This window comes from Oncorhynchus nerka, linkage group LG23 (assembly GCF_034236695.1).
Source record: "Oncorhynchus nerka isolate Pitt River linkage group LG23, Oner_Uvic_2.0, whole genome shotgun sequence".
Taxonomy (NCBI): Eukaryota; Metazoa; Chordata; class Actinopteri; order Salmoniformes; family Salmonidae; genus Oncorhynchus; species Oncorhynchus nerka.
Genome location: NC_088418.1, coordinates 37,292,934 through 37,315,756, shown reverse-complemented (window position 1 = coordinate 37,315,756; position 22,823 = coordinate 37,292,934). Strand labels below are relative to the sequence as shown.

At 42.3% G+C, this 22,823-nt stretch overlaps 1 protein-coding gene across 7 annotated transcripts in view; it reads right to left on the bottom strand.

Moving 5' to 3' along the window:
* tfdp2 (transcription factor Dp-2) overlaps positions 1-22,823 on the bottom strand; it is a 40,261-nt gene that overhangs the window by 1,401 nt on the left and 16,037 nt on the right. For 5 of the 7 annotated variants that reach the window (XM_065008090.1, XM_029629859.2, XM_029629854.2 and 2 more), the window contains 6 exons: positions 9,077-9,236; positions 7,103-7,249; positions 5,136-5,204; positions 4,192-4,343; positions 177-343; positions 55-82 (listed from right to left, as the gene is read on the bottom strand). In XM_065008090.1, coding sequence (XP_064864162.1) covers positions 55-82; positions 177-343; positions 4,192-4,343; positions 5,136-5,204; positions 7,103-7,249; positions 9,077-9,236 — 723 coding nt within the window. The remainder of the gene's footprint in view (positions 1-54; positions 83-176; positions 344-4,191; positions 4,344-5,135; positions 5,205-7,102; positions 7,250-9,076; positions 9,237-22,823) is intronic. The other 2 variants (XM_029629855.2, XM_029629858.2) reach the window with 2 other exon arrangements.

Genomic DNA, 22,823 nt, shown 5'->3' with positions numbered 1-22,823 from the left:
AGTGGATTGTGTTTAAATCAAATTTTGATTTAAAAGTTATGAGAGGTGATCTACCTTGTTTGACTGGTGCCTCTTGCTATGCCTGTGGAAGGGGAGATTGAAATGACAGAAATGGCCTGCACACGCTCACACATGTCAAAAAAGCTTGTCAATGAAGGCCATTTTCCCACTCTCACCTATGACGTAGGTCTCCAGAGACCTGGGGATGAGGGACTTGGCAACAATGAGATTGTCTGCGGTGCACTTCCCACTCTCCAGGCCCAGGGACATCCCCATGCGCTTCAGAATCTCTATGTCGTCATGGATCTCAAAGGTGTTGTCAAAGTTGAAAAGGTATTCGCATCTACAGTAAGGACGTCAAAATGTTCAGACTGCTGCACAGAACCTATGGACTCTAGTCTAGAGTGCATTGTTAAATTGTGCTTAGGAGCTTCTATCCCCAAGCCATTAGACAGCTGAACAATTCATAGAAATCTCCACCGGACAATTTACATCGACCCCCCCCCCCCCCCTGTACACTGCTACTACTCGCTGTTTGTTTGTTACCTATGCATAGTCACTTCACCCCGACCTACATGTACAGATTACCTCAACTAGCCTGTACCCCTGCACATTGACTCAGTACCGGTGCCCCCTGTATATAGCCTCGTTATTGTGTTACTTTTTATCATTACTTTTTATTTTTGCCTACTTGGTAAATATTTTCCTCTTGGAACTGCACTGTTGGTTAAGGGCTTGTAAGTAAGCATTTCACGGTAAAGTCTACACTTGTTGTATTCGGCGCATGTGGCAAATAAAGTTTGATTTGATTTATTTTACTCTCCATGGTTAAATTAGGACGTAAGAGATAAAATATAAAAAATGGAATTACTTATTTAATTATGGTATATTATGCTAATTTCTCTATGGTGGACCGAATGCGTTACTACATTACAGACTCAAGTTTTCAACACAAGAATTACAGGAAATACATATCCTTTTACCTCAGATTGGTGATGTTAGTATTAATGTTTATAGTCATCACAATCTCAAAATCAATTGCTTAAAAACAGATCAATATCTGTTTGCCATTTTCAGACCACGGTGGCTAGGGGGAAAAAAAAAGGGCGCTCCTCCCATAAATGTCTCTGTCTCAACATTAATTAATGGATTTGAGGGTTACACTATCTTTCAAATTAAAGACAAACCCTTTTGCTATTTAGAAAACGATGTGAGGTGGTGATTTGTTGAAATTATTCCATCAAAAAAGTGTAGTTTCCTTTTCCGTATTCGCCATCTAACAAAATGATTTTCTCAGAGATATACACTGAGTGTACAAAACATTATCAACACCTACTCTTTCCATGACAGACTGACCAGGTGAATCCAGGTGAAAGCTATGATCCCTTTTTGATGTCAGTTGTTAAATCCAGTTCAAATCAGTGTAGATGAAGGGGAGGAGACAGGTTAAAGAAGGATTTGCAAGCCTTGAGACAATTGAGACATGGATTGTGTATGTGTGCCATTCAGAGGGTGTGCCATTTTCACATATGTTGATGCTGCAGATATGAAGCTGAATATTTTTCCATTGGTTTCAATACAATATCGATGTGAGTGATTCATTTGCACATGCTATTGATTACAGTAACACAGAACAAGCTAATCAATTCCAGTTGAGTGACTGCTTGGTAAATATTGGTGTGTGTGCAGTTTATGAAGGTACTAATATAGCAAAATACAAGTAATCTGAACACAATGTGTAGGGGGTAACTTTTATGTATTGGTCTCCGATGAAGGCTGTGAGGCCGATATGTACCGTAATTTGCGGACTATAAGCCGCTACTTTTTTCCCCACGCTTTGAACCTCGCGGTTTATACAATGACGCGGCCAATTTATGGATTTTTCCCTCTTTCACAAGATTCATGCCGCCAAAAAACTGAGCACCGTCACATAATGTGACGTAAATCGAGCGCGCTCAAACTTCCCATCATTCTGATTACGGTAGTCATTTTGTCACCCTCATCATGGCAAAAACACGGAGAAATGCATATGATGCAGCTTTCAAGTTGAAGGCGATCGATCTGGCTGTTGGAAAAGGAAATAGAGCTGTTGCACGGGAGCTTGGCCTTAATGAGTCGATGATAAGACGTTGGAAACAGCAGCGTGAGGAACTGACTCAGTGCAAAAAGACAACAAAAGCTTTCAGAGGGAAGAAAAGCAGATGGCCCGAACTAGAAAATGAGCTTGAAGACTGGGTCAACACACAGAGAGCAGACGGCCGAGGTGTTTCAACTGTGCAGATCCGACTGAAAGCCAAAACAAATCGCCACCGCAATGAAGTTTGAGGATTTTAGGAGGTGGACCATCGTGGTGTCTAAGATTTATGAGACGTAAAGGCCTGTCCATCAGGGTACAGACGAGTCTGCCAGCAGCTCCCTCCTGACTATGAGGAAAAAGTTTCAAACTTCCGCAAATTCACTGATGCAAAGATAGAGGAGCATACTATCGGCCCGCACGACATCATAAATATGGATGAGGTTTCTCTGACGTTTGACCTGCCTCTCACTCGGACTGTCAACAGGAAAGGCGAAAACAACTGGGCATGAAAAAACGCACTTCACCTGTGTTCTGAGCTGCACGGCATCGGGAGAAAAGCTTCCACCGATGTTGATTTTTAAACGCATGACGATGCCAAAAGAAAAATACCAGAGAGGAATTGTTATGAAAGTGAACAAGAAAGGATGGATGACAGAAGGCCTAATGCATGAATGGCATACGGAGTGTTACGGCAAGCGACCGGGAGGATTCTTTCACAAGAACAAGCATTGCTCATGTTGGACAGCATGAGGGCCCACATAACAGATTCTGTGAAAGAAGCCATCAAGAGGACAAACTCAATTACAGCTGTGATTCCTGGGGGCACAACAAAGTATTTGCAGCCACTCGACATCAGTGTAAATCGTGCATTTAAGGTTGGGCTCCGTGTTCAGTGGGAGGCTTGGATGACAAGCGGGGAGAAATCCTTCACTAAAACGGGCCGCATGCGAAGAGCCACTTATGGTCAAGTCTGCCAGTGGGTCCTGACAGCGTGGAGCATGGTCATAAAATCCACTATCATCAACGGGTTTCGAAAGGCTGGACTGCTGCGCGTTGTTGAGGGCAGTTCAGCGGGGAATTTGCCTCCGGATGAAAGTGATGAGTGACAATGAAAACGATCCAACATTGGATGAAGCAATTCTGAGGCTATTCAACTCCGACACCGAAGGAGATGACTTCAGTGGTTTCAGTACACAGGAGGAGGAAGATAGTGACCAATGACTTTCTTGGTAGGCTACTGTTTAATTTTTGTTACAAGCCGTGCTTCGTTAAAGCCTATTTATTTTTGTTACATGCCGTGTTTCGTTAAAGCCTATTTATTTTTGTTACAAGCCGTGTTTCGTTTAAAGGCTGTGTAAAGTAAAGTTAATTTGTTTCAATGTACCGGTAGGCACCTACGGCTTATAGACATGTGCGGCTTATTTACGTACAAAATACATATTTTTTTTTAATAATTCAGTGCGCTTAATAGTCCAGAAATTACGGTAAAGCTTATTAAAGAGCAGTGATACTATCAAGAGCAGTGTGCTGGTTCCTTCTTTTTTCTCATTTTATTCAACTGTAACCATGCACCTGCAAAAAAGATAGCTCAGATGTGTGAGTGCCTTTTGAATTATGTCTTCAAACTTATTCCAGCAAACTGATTATGTATTTAGACATATAAAACCGGTGTTTTGACACTCGGCCATAAATCAAAAAGCCAGGAAGGCAGCAAAAGTATAATTTTCAATCTATGTTTTAGGAATATAAATGGTACTTTAAATTTTTTTTAACAGGATTCTACTTTATCAGGTAAAAATGTGCAATGACATTGATTTTGATGAAATTGTGAAAATATGTTTGTACTGGCTACCTACAGAGTTGGAGGATTACTGTGAGAAAGCAGGTTTGTATTGTAGCCATCTGTATAAATTACATGTAATGATAATCATGGTAAAACCTTGTGATCCTACCTGAATTTACTTTCAGCACTGTAGGAGAAATGTTGGCGTTTCAATGATAAAGGCGCAATGAACATGTGTATTATACTACAGTGGCAATTAGAGTAGCAATTCAGTAGTGAGTGACCTAGAGTCGTCTTTGCATTAGGGTGAAGACATTGCAGTGACACATACTTGTCACTGGAGATGGAGCAGTCTATGACAGTGCGTACGTCTGTGTTGAGGATGATGAAGGGGAGCTGGATGACAGAGCCGGAAGGGGGAGGGGCCAGGGAGGAAGTTTCGCTGACTTTGTTTCTCTGCACAAGGTTCTTGAATGCGATTTGCTGTTTGAGAAGAGATGAGCAATATTCAGAAACACATCGATTTAGTTCGCCTTGCAATGGTATTTCATTAATCTTCCATTGGTCCTGAACTTTCGAACACAACTATCCACACAGACACATTGTTACTACAACTACAGCTAATCCTATCGATACATACTCTAAAAACATCTATCCCCACATACACAAACACACATTTTCATTCTCTGAAGGTTGAGAGTGTATGGTTCATGAGTGGAACTCCATCATGATACGTCACGGGGCAACAAGTCTATCCTGGTCAGGTTATGTGTTCAGGAAAAACCCCTGGCTGTAGCATATCATGGCTAAATCAATGCTAAGTGAAAACCTCAGAGGAATCGGAGCTTAGGTTGAAGCTTAAATCTAGCTTTAGAGTAAGTTACCGTCACTAGGTCAGAGCAGTAGGGAGCCAACACACCAATCAATCAGAGATACAATGAATGAATGAAAACTATCCGTGGTGCGGTACATTTAAAGAAAAAGACTGCAAATACAATTTGGTGATCGCAGAGTCCTTCTCTCAGGGAGAAGTAATCAATCAAGAGATCCTTGACCCCTCCCACACTCTCTGGCCTTCTGGGAACTCCACGGGGTCACACAAAGGTTCCCCGTCATATGCTAATGAGATGCTAACAAGTGTGGTGTTTTTCAATGGATTTATAGATGGACAGCTGCCTAGCTCATCACTCACGACCAAGGTATCCGAAAAAAGATAAGCATGTGCACACCCACGAATGCATTCAAAACACACACACACCAGAGACTGCTCCGTACCTGCAGTATGAGTTCTTCCAGCTGAGTTCTCTTCTGTCTGATCCTCTTCATGCGTTTCTGTTTCTCCACCTGATTGGGGAAACAGTTCAAGTATTTTAGAAAGGACTGGTATAACATTACTGTCTAACAGTAATAAAATAATACATTACTTAAAGAATCTCAAAGCATTCCTAATGCAAAACAAACAAGCAATTTAAAAAGAAACATTGGCTTCAACAGTATCTAGATCAGCATATATAGTTATTTTTGAGTGCTTCTTGAAGGCTCCAGATGGCAGCCACGGTAATGACATGGTCTGGAAATGAATGACTAGATGTAGATGGTCAGCGGGGGTGGTGGTCGGTGTACTGTCTTTGCCCCTCTTCCATCCAAACCCCACTTCACCCCTTGCTCCAAAAGAGCCCTACCCATATCAACCACTCAGACTATCGTTATTTAAGTAACTGACCAGTGTAAAGCAAGACAATTACTATTTGTATTGTCAGACAGTAGTGATGGCATGCTAAAGTGCTCTTCTGTCAAAACAGCCCAGCGGTAGGAGTACTCCACTCTGTCTCCCCACTACCCCTCTTTCTCATTGTCACCATCATGCCCAGTCCTCCACCAGAATGGGTCTCTGTTTTATTGTACAAATCTATGCTCTGCAGAAAGTTGACACATGATATATAGTGCATTCGGAAATTATTCAGGCCCTTTGACTTTTTCCACAATTTGCTACGTCACAGCCTAAATTCTAAAATGGATTCAATTGTTTCCCCCCTCCATCATCAATCTGACAAAGCAAAAACAGGTTTTTAGAAGTGTTAGCAAATTTCTTTATATATATATAAACTGAAATATAACACCTACATAAATATTGAGACCATTTATTCAGTACTTTGTTGAAGCACCTTTGGCAGGGATTACACCTGTATTTGGAGAGTTTCTCCCATTCTTCTCTGCAGATCCTCTCAAGCTCTGTCAGGATGGATGGGGAGCGTAGCTGCACCGCTATTGTCAGGTCTCTCCAGAGATCAGAGAGTTTGATTGGGTTCAAGTCCGGGCTCTGGCTGGGTCACTCAAGGACATTCAGAGACTTGTCCCGAAGCTACTCCTGCATTGTCTTGGCTGTTTGCTTAGGGTCATTATCCTGTTGGGAGGTGAACCTTCACCCCAGTCTGAGGTCCTGAGCGCTATGGAGAAGGTTTTCTTCAAGGATCTCTCAGTACTTTTCTCTGTTCATCTTTCCCTTGATCCTGACTAGTCTCCCAGTCCCTGTCGCTGAAAAACATCCCTAGAGCACGATGCTGCAACCAGCATTCTTAACCGTAGGGATGGTGTCAGGTTTCCTCCAGACATGACGCTTAGCATTCAGGCCAAAGAGTTCAATCTTGGTTTCATCAGACCAGATAATCTTGTTTCTCATGGGCTGTCATGTACCTTTAACTGAGGAGTATCTTCCGTCTGGCCACTCTACCATAAAGGCCTGATTGGTGGAGTGTTGCAGAGATGGTTGTCCTTCTGGAAGGTTCTCTCATCTCCACAGAGGATCTCTGGAGCTCTGTCAGAGTAACCATCTGGTTCATGGTTGCCTCCCTGACAAAGGCCCTTCTCCCCCAATTGCTCAGTTTGGCTGGGCGGCCAGCTCTAGGAAGAGTCTTGATTGTTCCAAACATCTTCCTTCTAAGAATGGAGGCCACTGTGTTCTTGGGGAGAAACATCAAGGATGATCAATGGAAACAGGATGCATCTGAGCTCAATTTCAAGTCTCATAGCAAAGGGTCTGAATAAATAAGGTAGTTCTGTTTATTTTTAATAAATCTACAAAAATGTGAGAATTTTTTATTTTATTTGTAATTATAGGGTATTGTGTGTATATCTAGAGAGGTGACAGTGACAGATGTCAAGGAGTGGCTGGCAAGGCTCACTTTCAGCTCCCAGAGAGCTCTGCTGGTTTAAAGTATGTCTGTGTGTGTGTGTGAGATCACCTCCAGGTTTTGACACTCCTGGGCCGAGTTGGTGGGCAGGCCGATCCAGCGGATCTCCTTCTTCTCCTTGGAGATGATGTTCATGGCCATCAGCACGTTGAGAGCATCATACACACGCCTGCGGATGTTCTTCTGGTCATACACCTGCTGGGGAGGGAGAGGGATAGCGTGAGGAAAGAGAAAAGAAGCGAGTAAAGAAAAGAGATGACATAAGAGAAGAGCAAGGAAACAGATACTAGCAGAGAAGAGGTTATGATTCTAAGCTTGTCTTGAGGGGGGTCAAGGGGCATCTCATTAGTAACTGTCCCATGGTGTGTGTGTCCCTGGCCAGGACTACTCGCTACCCCTCCTGCGGCGCACTAACTGCTAGCCCTCATGGTTAATCTGTTTTTAATGAATGATACTGTTTAACATTCCACAGGAAGTAAGCAGATTAGGTCTGGGGCCAAGCTATTTTTAAGGGGCCATGTTATTATTAATACCGGAAAGTATTCAGCGGTTGGCCCCCTCCCCACTATTAAAACAGCCTAGCTTTCAGTTGGACTCCTCCAACACAATGTTTTAGGGAACCGTTTGCAACATAAACAACATTCCATAGTCTCTACGAGCTCAAATGTGTAATTCGTTAATTGGTTATCTTGAACAGTTTATGAATGGAAAAACAAACTTTTTTTATTGCACAAATCTGGCCTTTATGGAAGAGTGGCAAGAAGAAAGCCATTTCTTAAAGATATCCATAAAAAGTGTCGTTTAAAGTTTGCCTCAGGCCACCTGGGAGACACACCAAACATGTGGAAGAAGGTGCTCTGGTCAGATGAAACCAAAATTGAACTTTTTGGCAACAATGCAAAACGTTATGTTTGGCGTAAAAGCAACACAGCTCATCACCCTAAACACACCATCCCCACTGTCAAACATGGTGGTGGCAGCATCATGGTTTGGGCCTGCTTTTCTTCAGCAGGGACAGGGAAGATGGTTCAAATTGATGGGAAGATGGATGGAGCCAAATACAGGACCATTCTGGAAGAAAACCTGATGGAGTCTGCAAAAGACCTGAGACTGGGACGGAGATTTGTCTTCCAACAAGACAATGATCCAAAACATAAAGCAAAATCTACAATGGAATGGTTCAAAAATAAACATATCCAGGTGTTAGAATGGCCAAGTCAAAGTCCAGACCTGAATCCAATCGAGGATCTGTGGAAAGAACTGAAAACTGCTGTTCACAAATGCTCTCCATCCAACCTCACTGAGCTCGAGCTGTTTTGCAAGGAGGAATGGGAAAACATTTCAGTCTCTCGATGTGCAAAACTGATAGAGACATACCCCAAGCGACTTACAGCTGTAATCGCAGCAAAAGGTGGCGCTACAAAGTATTAACTTAAGGGGGCTGAATAATTTTGCACGCCCAATTTTTCAGTTTTTGATTTGTTAAAAAAGTTTGAAATATCCAATAAATGTCGTTCCACTTCATGATTGTATCCCACTTGTTGTTGATTCTTCACAAAAAAATACAGTTTTATATCTTTATGTTTGAAGCCTGAAATGTGGAAAAAGGTCGCAAAGTTCAAGGGGGCCGAATATTTTCGCATGGCACTGTATGTATGAAAAGGGACGTTAGAGGCATTGGCTAAAGTATAGTCAGAAATCTGGCCACCTGGCTTGATCAGCTCAACAACCCCCTACAATACTTTATCATTCTATTGGCACAATGGGTTAGATGACCACGGTTGTGTTCATTAGGGCACGCAATGGAAAATATAACTGAAGCCAAGCACCGTTTCTCATTGCACAAGTCCAGGTAGTCCCCCCCATTTCATTCCATTTTCTTCTGTTTGGTGCCTAATGAACACAACCCAGGGTTGTATGTTTGATTCCTGCATGGGCCACATATACTGAATATGTGTCACTGTCAACCGTAAGTGGTTTTGGATGAAAGCGTCTGCTAAATTACCATATTATTTACAGACTCACCGAGTCTGTGGCCATGACGTTGGTGGAGTGGGTGAACTCAGCCACCAGTTCGTCGGCCACCTCGTTGTAGGACGTGGTGCCTTTCTTCTGCACCTTCTCACACACCTTCATGGAGAAATGCCTCAGGCCCTTCCCGTTCTTATCGCCCTTCAGTCGCTTGCTGTGGTGGAGAGATCACAAAGAAGCAACCGACACATTAATGACCAGACGGTCACAACATCTAGAACTAGCTGTTACACAAATTAAATAGTTTATTTGTCACATGTACAGGATACAGTAGGTGTAAAACAGTAAAGTGAAATGCTTACAAAAGATGACACGGCACACACAACTTGCGCAAAAGCACACACACACTCTAAACTCTAAACACACACGCTACACCTCCAACTCCACACTTACTTGTCAAATCTCACCTCACACTCAAACAATATAAATACTCAATGGACTCAGTGGATCAGACAAAACAATGTATACAATAATTCCATACTAATGTAAAACTATGAATTTCTCTCCAACACTTTCACAAGCAAAAGCACACTTGTGAAAACCATGACACATTAACATAAGCATGATGGAGCTTGGCATGTATGTGAAGACCATAGTGTACGCTTGACACTCTTCTCCAATGTGCGGTCACAGAATCACGTGACATGCGCGCATTAGACGCACTGCTTGTTGATGCTTCAAATTAGTGTATGGTTTTATACTCGGTACACATTCAGCGCAATTCTGTCGATGTGTACTCATATTTAAAGTGTATTTAAAACAATGCAGAAGGGTAATAGCACTATTGGGAATAGACAATAGTAATGGTCTGCGTTCCAAATGGCATCCTATTCCCTATATAGTGCACCCCATGAGGATCAAAAGTAGTGCACTATTCAGGGAACATGGTGACATTTGGGACAGATTCATGATTGTGGTTGGAGCAACATTTTCTACCCCTACACTCCTAAAGAATTGACTTGGGTTGCATCGAGAACCCCCACACCAGACGTATTTTTATCCTCCCGTGAGACATTTATATCAAATGAGTGCAGATTTGAAGGCTGACTCAATTCTTGAGAATGTGTGTGTGTCTCTCTCTCTCTGGGAGTACCAGTGCAGAGTCAATGTCTGGGGACACCGGTTAGAAGAGGTAATACGTACGGGTTGAAGTCGGAAGTTTACATACACCTTAGCCAAATACATTTAAACTCAGTTTCACAATTCCTGACATTTAATCCTAGTAAACATTCCCTGTCTTAGGTCAGTTAGGATCACCACTTTACTTTAAGAATGTGAACTGTCAGAATAATAGTAGAGAGAATGAGATTTCAGCTTTTATTTCGTTCATCACATTCCCAGTTGGTCAGAAGTTTACATATACTAATTGAGTGTTTGGTAGCATTGCCTATAAATTGTTTAACTTGGGTCAAATGTTTTGGATAGCCTTCCACAAGCTTCTCACAGCATGTTAGGTGAATGTTGGCCCATCCCTCCTGACAGAGCTGGTGTAACTGAGTCAGTTTTGTAGAACACCTTGCTCGCACTTGTTTTTTCAGTTCTGCCCAGAAATGTTCTATGAGATTGAGGTCAGGGCTTTGTGATGGGCACTCCAATACATTGACTTTGTTGTCATTAAGCCATTTTGCCACAACTTTGGAAGTATGCTTGGGGACATTGTCCATTTGGAAGACCCTTTTGCAACCAAGCTTTAACTTCCTGACTGATGTCTTGAGATGTTTCTACAATATATCCACATGATTTTCCTTCCTCGTGATGCCATCTATTTTGTGAAGTGCACCAGTCCCTCCTGCAGCAAAGCACCCCCACAACATGATGCTGCCACCCCCATGCTTCACGGTTGGGATGGTGTTCTTTGGCTTGCAAGCCTCCCCCTTTTTCCTCCAAACATAACGATGGTCAGTATGGCAAAACAGTTATATTTTTGTTTCATCAGATGAGAGGACATTTCTCCAAAAAGTACAATCTTTGTCCCAATGTGCAGTTGCAAACCGTAGTCTGGCTTTTTTATGGTGGTTTTGGAGCAGTGGCAACTTCCTTGCTGAGCGGCCTTTCAGGTTGTGTCAATATAGGACTCGTTTTACTGTGGAAAAAGATACTTTTGTACCTGTTTCCTCCAGCATCTTCACAAGGTCCTTTGCTGTTGTTCTGGGATTGATTTGCACTTTTCGCACCAAAGTACGTTCATCTCTAGGAGACAGAAAGCGTCTCCTTCCTGAGCGGTATGACGGCTGCTTTGTCCCATGGTGTTTATACTTGTGTACTATTGTTTGTACAGATGAATGTGATACCTTCAGGGGTTTGGAAATTGCTCCCAAGGATGAACCAGACTTGTGGGGGTCTACAATTTATTTTCTGAGGTCTTGGCTGATTTCTTTTTGATTTTCCCATGATGTCAAGCAAAGAGGCACCGAGTTTGAAGGTAAGGCCTTGAAATACATCCACAGGTACACCTCCAATTCACTCAAATGATGTCAGTTGGCTTTAGAAACTTCTGATAAGCTATGACCTAATTTTCTGGAATTTTCCAAGCTGTTTAAAGGCCCAGTCAACTTAGTGTATGTAAACTTCTGACCCACTGGAATTGTGATAGTGAATAAGTGAAATAATGTCTGTAAACAATTGTTGGAAAAATGACTTGTGTCATGCACAAAGTAGATATCCTAAAAGACATGCCAAAACTATAGTTTGTTAACAAGAAATTTGTGGAGTGGTTGAAAAACAAGTTTTAATGACTCCAACCTAAATGTAAACCTCCGACTTCAACTGTACATGTAGGTAAACTTAGTGACTATAAATACATAAACAGAGTAGCGTGAAAGAGGGGTCTGGGTAGCCCTTTGATTAGCTGTTCAGGAGTTTTATGGCTTGCGGGTAGAAGCTGTTAAGAAGCGTTTTGGGCCTAGACTTGGCGCTCCGGCACCGCTTGCCGTGCGGTAGCAGCGAGAATAGTCTGACTAGGGTGGCTGGAGTCTGACAAATTTTAAGGCCTTCCTCTGACACCGCCTGGTGTAGAGGTCCTGGATGGCAGGAAGCTTGGTGATGTACTGGGCCGTACACACTACCCTCTGTAGTGCGGTCGGAGGCGGCACAGTTGCCATACCAGGCGGTGATGCAACCAAGAGAATGCTCTTGATGGTGCAGCTGTAGAACATTTTGAGGATCTGAGGATCCATGCCGAAACTTTTTCCACTTCCTGAGGGGCAATAGCCATTGTCGTGCCCTTTTCACGACTGTCTTGGTATGTTTGGACCGTGATAGTTTGTTGGTGATGTGGACACCAAGGAACTTGAAGCTCTCAACCTGCTCAACTACAGCCCCATCGATTGCAATCGGGGGCGTGCTCTGTCCTCCTTCTCCTCTACTCCACAATCATCTCCTTTGTCTTGATCACATTGAGGGATATGTTGTTGTTCTGGCACCACACGGCCAGGTCTCTGACTTTCTCAGGTCTCATCGTCGGTGATCAGGCCTACCACTGTTGTTTCATCGGCAAAAACGTGATGGTGTTGGAGTCATGCCTGGCCGTGCAGAGATAAGTGACAGGGAGTAGGAGGGGACTGAGCACGCACCCCTGAGGTGCCCCCGTGTTGAGGATCAGCGAGGCACACACAAACCTTGCTGATAGACCTCAATGGAAAGAACTAGCTATGTATTTGTGCTCATAGCCCCAGCCATTCAGGACAGTACAAAAAACAAAGCACTGTCTGTCGAATGCTGATGTGCTCTATGTCAGGAGTCATTGCATGCTGCCACACAAGTCCTCTGGCATATGCTGTGTTTTAGGCACACATGTCCTCTTTCTCACAACAGTTCCAGTGTAATGTGGTTTCTCTAGCTCACTAGCCCAGGGAGAGGGATTCTTGCATTTCATTACAAACCACCACCTCCACATGCAAGTGAAGCACTATTGTTTATCATTTCACAAGGATCGCTGTGTGCGCGTGTGCATGCACGCACGTACAGTCATCTCATTCTCAAATCAGCAGAAACATGGTTAACTTTTGGCGAATGTGAATACAAAATGGGATAAAATTGATGATTGACTGATGATGAACCGTTAAGCTACACGTGACGCTCCGCCCACACAGCAGTGATAAAAATCGCTCGCTTAAATCAGGGGCTCGCTCTCTGTGATTTACACACCAAGGGAAACCGAAAGGGGGGGGGGTAGTGGGGCATGGAGAAAAATAAGAAAAATCAGGCTAAAAAGAGATATCGCCACAAAGAAAAGAGGGTGAGAGGGGGGGGTTGATATATAGACATTTTGTGTGTATGTTCAGGTGAGCGGATTATGTAACATTAGGGTTGTTAGACAGTCGTAGAGCACAACACAGATGCGTTACATTTGGCAACGTGCAATACCAACTATGATGTAGAAAATGTCACACACGGCAAGAGGCGCAGGCAGAATGTGCATATGCATGAGCGCATGTCAAAAGCTAGGACACACCTACTCATTGCAGTTTTTTTCTTTATTTTTATTATTTTATACATTACAGAATAATGGTGAAGACATCAACACATATGGAATAATGTAGTAACCAGAAAGTGTTAAACAGATCAAAATATAGAGAGATTCTTCAAAGTAGCCACCCTTTGCCTTGATGACAGCGTTGCACAATAGACATTCTCTCAACCAGATTCATGCGGTAGTCACCTGGAATGCATTTCAAATCAACAGGTGTGCCTTGTTAAAATGTACATTTATGGAATTTCTTTCCTTCCTCATTTGATTTTCAATAGGACAATGACCCAAAGCACACCTCCAGGCTGCGTAAGGGCTATCTGACCAAGCAGGAGAGTGATGGAGTGCTGCATCAGATGACCTGGCCTCCACAACCACCTGAACTCAACCACCTGAACTTGAGATGGTTTGGGATGAGATGGACCGCAGAGTGAAGGAAAAGCAGCCAACAAGTGCTCAGCATATGTGGGAACTCCCTCAAGACTGTTGGACAAGCATTCCAGGCGACTACCTCATGAAGCTGGTTGAGAGAATGTCTATTGTGCAACGCTGTCATCAAGGCAAAGGGTGGCTACTTTGAAGAATCTATAATATATTTTAACACTTGTGGTTACTACATGATTCCCTATGTGTTATTTCAGTTTTGATGTCTTCACTATTATTCAACAATGTAGAAAATAGTAAAAATAAAGAAAAACCCTTGAATGAATAGCTGTCCAAGCTTTTGACTTGTACTGTAGGCGTGAGAGTAAGAGAACACAGAGAAGAACAGAGAGAAGGGGAGAGCGAGAGAATAGATATAGATGAAGACGAGGAAGACTATGTAAGTGGACAGGACAGAGACATGTAAAGATATAGCTGCGTGTGTGCGCCTAAGTGAGTGAGCAATCGAAATGTCCATTCACAAACATCCCCCAACCCTCAAACTATAGGCACAGTACAGTTCCTTCTAACACGCAGTAGAATAGAGAGTAGGAGACTGCAGAGCCGCTCATTACATAACTGGATCTCTGAGGAGCACACACACACGCAAATAGGAAGACCGTGTGTGTGTAGTGTATGAGGTAGGAGGTGGGGATGGCAAGCCGCTGCGGTGGAAGCTTAGGGTTACAGTTGTCAGGACAAATTAGTTCCAGAACCGCAGCTACTGTAGCTTGGATAATTTGGGAAGAATTAGAGAGAGAGAAGACGAGAAACAGGCTGGAAAAATGGTGGTGAATGTGCCATAATGGGTACAGGGAGAGTAGTCATGGTGTGAGGAACACGCACACACTCAGTGATGCCGAAACCACAGAGGCACCTTTTCTCCTTAGCAAAATGCAAACATACTGTAACCGAATACAACAACAAAAGAAACATATTTTCCAACATTGTTACAGGCTACAGTTGAAGTCGGAAGTTTACATACACCTTAGCCAACTACATTTAAACTCAGTTTCACAATTCCTGACATTTAATCCTAGTAAAGATTCCCTGTCTTAGGTCAGTTAGGATCCCCACTTTACTTTAAGAATGTGAAATGTCAGAATAATAGTAGAGAGAATGATTTATTTCAGCTTTTATTTATTTCATCACATTCCCAGTGGGTCAGAAGTTTACATTCACTCAATTAGTATTTGGTAGCATTGCCTTTAAAATGGTTTAACAAGAAATTCGTGGAGTGGTTGAAAAATGAGTTTTAATGACTCCAACCTAAGTGTATGTAAACTTCCGACTTCAACTGTATATCCTCCAAACAGCAGCTTCAAGGGCATTATCACTTTTATACAACGGGTTACCAACATATTCAAAAATTGATTGACATTCTCATAAGAAACGTTATTTTGATGAATTTAGTCATACCGTTTCATCCTTCCGCAAGATATAGTCCCGAAACAGCTTGCCTGTCTTGCATGTTATTTTGCCATTAACCTCTCTATGCACCGAACCCGTTAGCGGGATTAAATTCGATAACATACAGTGATCGCTACATAAAACAGTCATATTAAACATTCATGAAAATACAAGTCTCACACATGGTTCGAAAGCCTAGAATCTTGCTAATCCAATTGCGTTTGTCAGATTTAAAAAAAGATTAATTGCGAAAGAATACGCTGCAATTATCTGAGCCATATCAAACTACTTATTCAACCAGCACTTCCGTAATTGCACAGATTGCATTGAAATAAATTGTTTACCTTTGAAGATCTTGCTCTGGTTGCAATCCCAAGGCTCATTTGTTACACAATGAATGGTCTTTTGTTCGGTTAACCTGTTGATCCTACCCCCTAATTTTTCGAACATTCTGTTAAAAATCGCGCAACATTTCAGCGCCCTGCTACTCATGCCAGGAATATAGTATGATATGATTAGTATGTGTGGATAGAAAACACTCAGACGTTTCTAAAACTGGTTAAATCACGGCTGTGACTATAACAGAACGTGTGTTTCATCGAAAAGCGCAGGAAAATCTGATCACTGAAAAATATATCAATACGCCACTTGAACGTATTGTTGAATAGAAACCACATTACATGGGGCCGAGGTTGCAATACCTACAGCTTCCACACGATGTCAACAGTCTTGTCATTTGCCTAGGATTTGTTTCTTGGTCAAACGGACAAGAGACAGCCCATTTCTTCCGGTCTCCGACCGGATATTTTGGTTGAGATTTACCCGGACATTATTTCAAGACGTACAGCTATAGAATATACATCGCCTCGTGATCAATTTGATCGCTTATTAACGTTTACTAATACCTAAAGTTGCATTACAAAAGTATTTCGAAGTGTTTTGTGAAAGTTTATCGTCGACTTTTTTAATTTAAAAAAATGACACGTTATAAAACGCTGTTTTTTTCCTTGATCACACAGTCTTCATAGATCGATATCTAGGCTATATATGGACCGATTTAATCGAAAAAAAGACCCAATAGTGATGTTTATGGGACATCTAGGAGTGCCAACAAAGAAGATTGTCAAAGGTAATGAATGTTTTATATTTTGTGCGTTTTGTGTAGCGCCGACTATGCTAATTATTTTGTTTACGTCCCCTGCGGGTCTTTTGGGGTGTTGCATGCTATCAGATAATAGCTTCTCATGCTTTCGCCGAAAAGCATTTTAAAAATCTGACTTGTTGGCTGGATTCACAACGAGTGTAGCTTTAATTCAGTACCCTGCATGTGTTTTAATGAACGTTTGTGTTTTAACGAGTGCTATTAGCATTTAGCGTAGCGCATTTGCATTTCCAGATGTCTAGATGGGACGCCTGCGTGTTGGGGGGACGCAAGAGGTTAAATCCATTTTTTATAGCCTAACACAAAACATTTTGAACGCTTATCTCGTTGAATTCCGTGTCATTCAATTTGACGTAACATCCAACGTAAAATAGACAAGACTTTCCCTGACTTTATCCAGTCATTTTTGGTTTCCTTGTAATCAACTTTTTTTGTAACACAACCAAACTTGATGGGTCATTTTGCGGGACGGATTGACACGGAAAAAACGATTGGAAGACAACAAGTGACGAGCCCATTGTGCACCAATTATATGACCACTGTCTCGTTGATTGACTGTATTTTAACCCAATGACCACTGATAGTCTTGAAATCTAGCTGTGTAGATAGCCAATGAGCAGAGGTAAACGGCAATACCCCATGGTTCTTTGTTGTAAGACAAACCTTTCCATTGAACGCTGGCATAAGGACCGTTCTTTCGCCATTGCCAATACAACCGTGAAGGAGCGCACAGCAGTATTTCGGTGACTTGCATCTTCAGCTGTTTATTTATCCAACATCATGGAGAATAAGGAAAGCTAATTCTAAGACTAGATATACGAATGTAGAAACAATTTTAGAGGAAATTGATCGTGAAAGTGAGACAGATCTGCATTTTGAAGACTCCATTAACTCCCAAAGCTTTGATTCTGAAACTGAGGCATATTTCTTGATCGGAGAGGACATCGTTTTGAACTGGTAAGTTGTTCTCATGCTAATGCCGTTGTTTGAAATTAATATAAAATATTATTTGTGATTGTTTTTACATTCTATTTGCAATATATAGTAATGAAATGGGTAAAGTACACGTTAGCTAGTCATTGTGAGTGAGGGTCTGTTTGTGTTTGTATGAGAATGACCATAGCCTATGTCTGTCTCTCTGTGTGTGTGAGTGTGTGTGTGTGTGTGTGTGTGTGTGTGTGTATACATATATATATATATATATACACACACTGCTCAAAAAAATAAAGGGAACACTTAAACAACACAATGTAACTCCAAGTCAATCACACTTCTGTGAAATCAAACTGTCCACTTAGGAAGCAACACTGATTGACAATAAATTTCACATGCTGTTGTGCAAATGGAATAGACAATAGGTGGAAATTATAGACAATTAGCAAGACACCCCCAATAAAGGAGTGGTTCTGCAGGTGGTGACCACAGACCACTTCTCAGTTCTTATGCTTCCTGGCTGATGTTTTGGTCACTTTTGAATGCTGGCGGTGCTTTCACTCTAGTGGTAGCATGAGACGGAGTCTACAACCCACACAAGTGGCTCAGGTAGTGCAGCTCATCCAGGATGGAACATCAATGCGAGCTGTGGCAAGGTTTGCTGTGTCTGTAGTTTGTAGTGTCCAGAGCATGGAGGCGCTACCAGGAGACAGGCCAGTACATCAGGAGACGTGGAGGAGGCCGTAGGAGGGCAACAACCCAGCAGCAAGACCGCTACCTCCGCCTTTGTGCAAGGAGGAGCAGGAGGAGCACTGCCAGAGCCCTGCAAAATGACCTCCAGCATGCCACAAATGTGCATGTGTCTGCTCAAACGGTCAGAAATAGACTCCATGAGGGTGGTATGAGGGCCCAACATCCACAGGTGGGGGTTGTGCTTACAGCCCAACACCGTGCAGGACGTTTGGCATTTGCCAGAAAACACCAAGATTGGCAAATTCGCCACTGGCGCCCTGTGCTCTTCACAGATGAAAGGAGGTTCACACTGAGCACGTGACAGAGTCTGGAGACGCCGTGGAGAACGTTCTGCAACATCTTCCAGCATGACCGGTTTGGCAGTGGGTCAGTCATGGTGTGGGGTGGCATTTCTTTGGGGGGGGGGGGGGGGGCGCACAGCCCCCCATGTGTTCGCCAGAGGTAGCTTGACTGCCATTAGGTACCGAGATGAGATCCTCAGACCCCTTGTGAGACCATATGCTGGTGCGGTTGGCCCTGGGTTCCTCCTAAAGCAAGACAATGCTAGATCTCATGTGGCTGGAGTGTAGTTCCTGCAAGAGGAAGGCATTGATGCTATGGACTGGCCCGCCCGTTCCCCAGACCTGAATCCAATTGAGCACATCTGGGACATCATGTCTCGCTCCGTCCACCAACAGACTGTCCAGGAGTTGGCAGATGCTTTAGTCCAGGTCTGGGAGGAGATCCCTCAGGAGACCATCCGCCACCTCATCAGGAGCATGCCCAGGTGTTGTAGGGAGGTCATACAGGCATGTGGAGGCCACACACACTACTGAGCCTCATTTTGACTTGTTTTAACCTGTTGGAACCCTATGGGGCAGCATTTTCATTTTTGGATAAAAAACGTTCCCGTTTTAAACAAGATATTTTTTCACGAAAAGATGCTCGACTATGCATATAAATTGACAGCTTTGGATAGAAAACACTCTCGTTTCCAAAACTGCAAAGATATTGTCTGTGAGTGCAACAGAACTGATGTTACAGGCGAAACCCAGATAGAAATCCAATCAAGAAGTGCCGCATTTTTTTAAAAACCACCTCATGCCAATGACTCCTTATATGGCTGTGAATGAGCTTACGTTTTCTACGTATTCCCCAATGTGTCTACAGCATTGTGACGTCTTTTTACGCATGTTGAAGAATAGCCGTAAGGGACCACATTTAGCAAGTGGTCACATGATGGCTCCTGCAGAAAATCTTGCGTAAAGTACACAAGTAGCCATTTTTCCAATCGCTTCTTATGAGAAACCAATATTCCCGACGGATATATTATCGAATTGTTATGTGAAAAATACCTTGAGGATTGACAACGTTTGCCATGTTTCTGTCGATATTATGGAGCTAATTTGGAAAAAAGTGTTAGAGGTACTGTTAGAGGTGCGTGACCAGAAAGTTAGCCTCAGTTTGTTTTCCTCCTGTATTGAACACAGATCATCAGTCTTCAATTTGATCGATTATTCATGTTAAAAAAATACCTAAAATTGTATTACAAAAGTAGTTTGAAATGTTTTGGCAAAGTTTACAGGTAACTTTTGAGATATTTTGTAGTCACGTTGCACAAGTAGGAACCGGTGTTTTTCTGGATCAAACGCACCAAATAAATTGACATTCTGGATATATATCGACAGAATTAATCGAACAAAAGGACCATTTGTGATGTTTATGGGACATATTGGAGTGCCAACAAAAGAAGCTTGTCAAAGGTAAGGCATGATTTATATTTTTATTTCTGAAATATGCTTTCTCTTTGTTTACGGAGGTGCTACCCTCAGATAATAGCATTGTTTGCTTTCGACGAAAAGCCTTCTTGAAATCTGACATGTTGGCTGGATTCACAACAAGTGTAGCTTTAATTTGGTATCTTAAGCGTGATTTCACGAAAGTTTGATTTTTATAGTAATTTATTCGAATTTGGCGCTCTGCATTTTCACTGGCTTTTGGCCAGGTGGGATGCTAGCGTCCCACATATCCCAGAGAGGTTAAGGGCTTTGTAAGTAAGCATTTCACTGTGTTGTATTCGGCGCATGTAACGAATAACTTGATTTGATTAATACCAGCATATCAGTTTACTAACAACAAAAAAATACATAATTGAGTTAATAAAGCCGCATACAAACATGGTCTCTTTTTTGTTTTCTGGAATAAGGCAGCTCCCAAATGCAGGTGTTCCAGCCTGGTTCAATGCTTTCAGTGGTGGTGGGGCAAGCCAGTAGAAAATACGAAGTGTTATGTCGTGATTGGCTCAGTGTTCTGCCACTCATGGGGACACTACATCACCACCAAGTCTAAAGGTAAACCTTGGGTGCTGCCCCTTGGGTGCTGCCATAGAGTTACATTAGAAGTGCCCATCCAAGAAGGCTCAAGGTCATTGGCCACAGATAAAATTACATCAAATCAAGTTATATGTACAGCAGCTTTGATTGAAATGAACATGTCAACATCATACTTTAAACATCCTGAATCAAGTCGACAATCTACTGGCAAATCCTTTTTAATCCTTGTCATATGAAGAGAAATTATAGATAAAACGTACTGGTGCTCATCGGCCATAAACATTAGACATGTTGGAAATCGCAAATTCAACAATGACTGGTTTGGAAGGAATCAGTGAGAGTGGCTGTGTGGTCCCAAATCTGGGAGTAAGAGTCTCTTTTCCAATTTTAAAATTATAAACATTCAACATTGACCATGCTGTCAATGAAGCATGATTTGTGCAGCTCTCAAAACAACTTAACTCAGAACTGCGAAAACTTCTGTGAGTTCAGGATGAACTCTCACTGGGAAAATATGTTTTGAACGGTCATCCAACTCAGAATTGTAAATTTGGCCTCTTTCTAGAGCTACGATCTGAAGATCAATGACGTCATCATGATTCAACCTTGTCCCCCCCCGAGTTGTCAGTTCTTTTGAAAGCACCATAAATCAAGAGAATGCCGCGCCACCTTCCTGTTCAAGTCAGCACAGCACAAGGAGAGTCCAAAAATGTATTGTATGCTGCTGCATAAACTATGTAATATGCCAGAGAGATATGTATACTGTAGCTAAGAAAGTAATACTAAGTGTATGTTGTGTAATAAGATGTTAGTAGCCCATGTGCCTCACCCTAATAATTTAGTCTATTTACCCCTCTTAAATGTTGTCTACTGTTCTGACATGGTGGTGCACATGTAGCCTGTAACCTGTTTTAGAGACATTTAATCATTGAATATTGTAAGAGCTTTCATTGTCTGCTTGTATACCCCCTTTATTTATCCTACGGTTCTGATTTGGTGTACAGGGAGAATACTGTAAGAACAGCCCATGTTCTGAATGTTCTGTCGCTGTATATTTCAAAAGTGCTAAACAAAGTTGATTATGTCCGTTCTAGCTCGCTCATTAATGTCTTCATCGAAATTACAGATTGCACCTAATACGCTTGTCGTCCCCTTATGCCATAGTTTGTACATCTAAATTGTCATTAGAAACCACATTTGTTTAAGCAAGTCAGCCATATCAGCTGTTTTTGTTTTTTAAAGGCAGTAAATGAGGCTGAATGAACTGTTTCACTGCAAGACAAGGCTCTGCTTATAGCCAAGTGTAGCAGTGGTAAGATGTTGGGACAGCTTTATGTAGGCCCTAACATTTTGTTGGCACCATTTGTCACCGTTTAGTGTTGTGTAGTGTAGTGGCTTTGCTGGCATGCATCCCACTTTTTTTAGATTTACATGCTAAAATTATCACTGTATATATCCATACAAATTATGCCAGCTGATTCATGATTTCGATGGGTTTCATGCCCTTCGCTCTATTCCAACCATTATGAGCCGTCCACCCTTCAGCAGCCTCCACTGGTCAGGATTTATTTTCCGTAGGCCATTACACTTGATGGCTGGTTGCAGGTGACTGAGGGGCTTTTCTGCTGTCTGCGCTTTTTTTTTACCATGCAATCGTCAAAGAAGGGGATGGATAGTCCTCAAAGGAATAAATACCCTTTCTCTCCTCACCAGCATCTAACTGCACACTAAGTGAGGACACTTATTGGCCAGCATGTGCATGCCATGCAGAGTGAGAGAGCCTGCTTGTAATTCGTCAGCATTCTCTGTACATCTAGAGAGTGAATGAACGGAGTTTAGCGCTTCTAATTGGAGGAGGTACCGTAGTCCAGATTTTGTTGTATTAACAGAGTGTCAAAGAAATGAGAAAATTGCAGCCTCTTGCAATATGGATATTGCACGTCAATATTACAATTTCAAATCTGAATTTGATGAATGGTGCAGCGCTAACACGCTCTGGCCCTGACACACGTACAGTTCCAGTCAAAAATGTAAATCTAAATATATTTTATATTCTTCTAAGTATCCAACCTTAACCTTTTATTTTATTTAACTAGGCAGGTTAGTTAAGAACAAATTCTTATTTACAATGACTGCCTACCCCAGCCAAACCCTAACCCGGATGACGCTGGGTCAATTGTGCACCGCCCTATGTGACTCCCAATCACGGCCTGTTGCGATACAGCCTTGATGACAGCTTTGCACACTCTTGGCATTCTCTCAACCAGCTTCACCTGGAAT